The sequence below is a fragment of the Saccostrea cucullata genome, unplaced genomic scaffold (assembly GCF_032062105.1).
Source record: "Saccostrea cucullata isolate Sc308-1 unplaced genomic scaffold, CSIRO_AGI_Scuc_v1 ctg19383, whole genome shotgun sequence".
NCBI classification, from domain to species: Eukaryota; Metazoa; Mollusca; class Bivalvia; order Ostreida; family Ostreidae; genus Saccostrea; species Saccostrea cuccullata.
In genome coordinates, this window is record NW_026938450.1 from 1,196 (window position 1) to 6,978 (window position 5,783).

The following is a 5,783-nucleotide window of genomic DNA, read 5'->3' on the forward strand; positions in this document are numbered from 1 at the left end:
CCCATGGGCCTCTTTTTAAATTTAAAAATTCTCAATACACAAATACTTATTTATAGATAATTTAATCATGGTAAATATGTCATGACTGTCGTTACACGTTATAACCAGATTTTTTACTTTCCAAATCTGGTCATGACCAGATTTTTACATGTCAGAGGTTGGCAAGTATGCCCGTGGGCCTCTTGTATAGTGAAGAAGATTTAAAATGTCTTCATGGGCCATTTTTGCATTTTGGAGTACATATGAGGGAAGAAAAAATTGGTCCCTTGAGCATCTATATATCTGAAGTAGACTGTAGTGTCTTTGTTTATGATTTTTTTTTGAACTTTGACCCTGTTCATGTTTTATGAAGGCTGTTTTTATACCCCCCCTCCCCCGCAAACGAAGTTTGGGGGGGTATATAGGAATCATCTTGTCCGTCTGTCCGTCCGTCTATCCGTCTGTCTGTGCAAACATGTCCGGTCCATATGTTTCTTATGGAGGAACATTGGAATTTACTACTCCACACAAAGATTGCCCATGCCCCAAGGGTGTGTCATGACCTTGACCCAAGGTCTTTTGGGGGAGTTCAAGGTCACTGGAAGAATAATTTCATAATTCGTGTCCGGTCTTTATCTTTCTTATGGATAAACTTGGTAGGTTCTTATTTCACACAAAGATTCCCCATGACCCAAGGGTGTATCATGACCTTGACCCAAGGTCATTTGGGGAATTCAAGGTCACTGGAAGAAAAATTTCAATCCGTGTCCGGTCCATACCTGTCTTATGGATAAACTTGGTAGGTTGTCATTTCACAAAAAGATTGCCCATGACCCTAGGGTGTGTCGTGACCTTGACCCAAGGTCTTTTGGGGAAGTTCAAGGTCATAGGAAGAAAAAATTCATAATTCATGTCTGGTCCATATCTTTCTTATGGATAAACTTGGTAGGTTCTCATTTCACGCAAAGATTCCCATCACCGGGGGTTCATGACCTTGACCCAAGGTCTTTTGGGGAATTTCAAGGTCACTGGAAGAAAAATTTAACGTGTCCGGGTATATTTTTCTTATGGATAAACTTGGTAGGTTGTCGTTTCACAAAACGATTGCCCATGACCTAAGGTAGTGTCATGACCTTGACCCAAGGTCATTTGGGGAAGTTCAAGGTCACTGGAAGAAAAATTTCATAATTCATGTTTGATACATATTTTTATTATGGAAACCTTACTTCTGAAAAACCCAGCGGGGGTATTTTGTCCCGTTTGGACAGTTCTAGTTTTTTTAGGTGTGGATGTTAATACCAAGGACAATGCTGGGTGGATCCGTTACATGAAGCTTGTAATCTCGGACACGTAGAAGTTGTAAAAGAGCTGCTAAATTTTGTTCCTGACAAAACTATGGACCATTTCTTCAGCCCAGGTAAACTTATTTGTATTTTACAAAAATGTGAAAATGGATCTCTAATCTTCAGGAGAAATTGTTAGTTAATTTATAATAGGAATGAAAGCATTATTTTCATTAACTAAATTTTATTTCTTAAGATGGCAGTGTAGTATGTGTATCCTAAGGGGGAAATAACACCCAATAGTAGATGCTGTATTGCTAACTTGGACCACTGTTTTGTGTAGGAGGTGATAAGAAGTGTGGGAAAGGTGAACCTGTTGGCGGTGACTGATGACCTGATTCCCCCGCTCCATGATGGTGATGAACAACAGACTGGACGTGTGTAAACTGCTCCTACAGCACGGAGGAAATAAATTTGATCAAAAGAGGTATTCCCTGGCTTAAAACCAAGATAAGATGTTGATTTATTTATTGGCTTAAACTCCTACAACAAGGAGGTATTCTTACAACATGGTGGTAATATAAAATATTATGTAGCAATTTTGACTTGGCTTTGGTGTGACCCCAAAGCAGTTGGTGTAGACGCAAATCCAGAGGGCACAGGTCACCCTACAACAATAAGATATTCATTAACTCACACTCCTACAATATTAATTATTTCACACTCCTACAACAGGGGGAAATTTGTTACCTCACACTCCACAACAGGGGGAAATATTCTTTATCTCATGTTCCTTCTACCAGTGTATGTTCATCAGCACATGGAGGCATATAACTTACATTTACATGTTGTTGTTGTTTTTGCTTATTTTAGCCAATAAATCTGTTTGATTTATACCTTTAGGTCCAGCCATGTTAGAAAATAAAACTGCTTTAAATCAGACACCATTAGACCTGGCCACTACAAGTCAAATGAAGGAAATTCTGTTGTCCTTCACAGAGGATCGTTCAGCAAGGTCATGTTCTCAAGGTAGGTAGACATTATCTAGAATAACAGAGGATCGCTCAGCAAGGTTGTGTTCTCAAGGTAGGTCAGACATTATCTAGAAAAAAAGGATCACTCAGCAAGGTCGTGTTCTAGGGTAGGTCAGACATTATCTAGAATAACAAGGATCGTTCAGCAAGGTTGTGTTCTCAGGGTAGGTAGACATTAACTAGAATAAAAGGATCACTCAGCAAGGTCGTGTTCTCAAGGTAGGTCAGACATTATCTAGAATAACAGAGGATCGCTCAGAAGGTTGTGTTCTCAAGGTAGGTCAGACTTTCTAGAATAACAGAGGATCGCTAGCAAGGTCGTGTTCTCAGGGAGGTAGACATTATCTAGAATAACAGAGGATCACTCAGCAAGGTCATGTTCTCAGGGTAGGTCAGAGATTATCTAGAAAACAGAGGACGCCAGCAAGGTTGTGTTCTCAGGGTAGGTCAGACATTATCTAGAAAACAGAGGTGCAGCAAGGTTGTGTTCTCAAAGGGAGGTCAGACATTATCTAGAATAACAGAGGATCGCTCAGCAAGGTCGTGTTCTCAAGGTAGGTCAGACATTGTCTAGAATGTCAGAGGATCGCTAGCAAGGTCGTGTTCTCAGGGTAGGTCACACATTATCTAGAATAAAAGGGCTTATCTTGTTGTCTGCAATATATCACCAATCATTATAATAACTAAGAGCTTTAAAATCATTAGAGAATGTATTTTTCCAAATCAAGAAAATAAGTTCATAACTAGTCAAATTTTTAAAAACTCATAAAGGTGTCAAGTACATTTTTTCTTTGCTAGCCTAAGTGAGAAAGAATGAAGAGTTTAGAATATAATATATGTGTATGAATTTAATTGTAGATTGAGAGTTTCATTTGATGACTCTATTTTTAGGCAGCGTAGCAGTGATGGCCCGGCAGACTCTCCCCCCCGTGATTACCTGTATGAGCAGGTGCTGGGGGGGGAGGATTGGATTTGCAGACCGAGAGGAGTGTGCTAAGTACATCGCTGTGATAACTACATTGATTCATTCTTATCTTAAAGTGATGGACTACAATCAAATTCAGGCTCTAATGAATGGAAAACTGAACCTGTCTTGTAAAAGTGAAAACACCATGGAAAGAGCGAAAAGGTCATAAAACAGTATAATGGAACAGAAGGTTGTTCTAAGAAAACTGTAGTTGCTCAACTGAAAATGGATCCACTCCCACACAAGCAGTGAAAAGGGTTTAGGAGTATTACAATTCCATCAAGACTTTGGAACAGCCTTTTAAAATTTTCAGTGTACATTGAAAGATTTGCCGGTCACATCCTGAAAATCACAGAAGACAAGGACTTTGAAACTCTCCGATTTGACTTAGGTTTGCTGAAGCAGATTGCCTTTTCTTGTAAGATGTCAGTTAATTGACAGAATTCTAAGAGCATAAATTTAAAAAGAAAGAATCTCACACAAATAGAATTCAGTGAAAGGAAAATCAAACTTGGGCTTAGTGTATAACAGACTTAAGATGTTCTTTACAGAGGTCATTAGCTCATCCAGTATGGTAGTTTTTCTAAAAAATTCCATGTCATAAAATATTTTGTACATGTAGAAATATAGTTTTTTAAAATTAATTACAAGTTCGATTTATTATAAAAGAAAAATATCCTTGTGTTGGATACTTTATATAGTTGTGTTGTAGTAAATAATTTTTTGAAAAAATGAATAAAGAGTTCAGGTTCTTATGATGTCATCATGTGTTCACAAGCTGTGCTTGAATGAATGCCATAAAACTGTGAAATACTGTAAAATCACATATTTTGTGGGGTCAAATTTTCGAGGTTTGAGAAAAAAATATTGGTTTGTGGGATTTGAATTCGTGGTTGGAAAATGTTTGTAATAATGCATATGAAATTTTACATGTTGTGGTGGTCATATATTTTTGGGTTTTCCCTACCTCAAAAACACTGAAAATTAAACCCACGAAAAATAGTGATTTCATAGTATTTGACCTTGTTTTGTTTTAGCATTTTTTGCCTTCATCAATAGGCTAATTCAACTAAAATACTAGTAAATGTATTTATTTCTCTTAGTCTTTACATACTGTAAACGAGGAAATTTTGATGATATACTAATTTTGACTATATTGACGATTTTTCTTTCCTTGTCAAAAGTTACACTCGTCAAACTTCAAATCATATATAAAACGTCACAACAGACATTTCCATTGTACAACTTTACCGCTTAATTTTCTGGCTTTCCCCTACGTTATATTAAAACTAGATCAAAGTTATTGTTAATTTCCTTTGTAATTAGTTATGACTCTTTTAAAGACCATTGAATCTATGCTAGTGAATCAAATATTAGCATGCGTAACTTAGTGTAATTATCACGCCCTGCTTGACCAAGTTTGTCACCTCAGGCAACATTGATCGCTTCTAATGAAAACAAAATACAAAAGAGTAATTTATATAATTGAATCTTACACACTTATAGGGTTTGTAAATCTTTAAAACTTTGATGGTCTAACTCGAACTCTGGAATTCATTTTTTTTAATTTATGAATTCAAAGATACATAACTCTTGATTCAATATTTCTTTAAAATTAACACTTGTCAATTTTCATTAACAAAAAATTGCAATTTTTCAAATCGTCAATATAACCACGTTTACAGTAACTGTGGCCGGGAAATTTTAAAAAAAAGGTCAAAATGGTATTAGAAATCAGAACTTTTCATGGATGTTTCAATCTTGTTGTTTTGGTTGGAGAAACCCCCGAATTCATGACCACCAGAAAATATAGATTTATATAGTTACTGTGTTGTGGGTTTCTTTAGCCAGTGTAAAATTTGTGTTTTGCTTGCTCAAATTGTCCATTTTTATACCCCCACTCCGAAGGCGAGGGAGGTATACTGTTTTACCCTTGTGTGTCTGTCTGTGTGTCCGTCCGAAAAAATTTTTGCCCCAGTTTTCTCAGCAACTACTCATGGAAGATGCTTGAAATTTTAACACAATCTTCTCTGAGGCATGCCATATGGTGGGATACATTTTTGCTCAAATCTGATGTCAACTTCCTGTTTGTCTGTGCGTCTGTTTGTTTCATACATAACAAATTTTCGTTGCAGTTTTCTCAGCAACTACTCATTGCAGATGCTTGAAATTTTAACACAATCTTCTTTAAGGCATGCCTTATAGTGGGATTCATTTTAAATCCGATGTTAACTTCCTGTTTGTCTGTGCATTTGTCTATTTCATACATAACAAATTTTCGCCAGTTTTCTCAGCAACTACTCATAGAGTGCTTGAAATTTTAACACAATCTTCTTTGAGGCATGCCATATGGTGGGATACATTTTTGCTCAAATCTGATGTCAACTTCCTGTTTGTCTGTGCATCTGTCCATTTCATACATAACAAATATAAGTCGAAGTTTTCTCTGAAACTACTCATTGCAGATGCTTGAAATTTGAACACAATCTTTTCTAAGGCATGCCATATGGTGGGGTACAT

At 36.7% G+C, this 5,783-nt stretch overlaps 1 protein-coding gene across 1 annotated transcript; it reads left to right on the plus strand.

The window, feature by feature from the left end:
- Nucleotides 1-1,605: 1,605 nt before the first annotated feature.
- Nucleotides 1,606-3,681, plus strand: LOC134250326 (uncharacterized; the record flags this gene model as incomplete). Its single annotated transcript, XM_062732688.1, has 5 exons — nt 1,606-1,699; nt 1,998-2,066; nt 2,166-2,291; nt 3,188-3,391; nt 3,577-3,681. Coding segments are annotated over 5 exons (598 nt in total), but the record flags the coding sequence as incomplete, so codon positions are not given.
- Between the last annotated feature and the right edge of the window lie 2,102 nt (nt 3,682-5,783).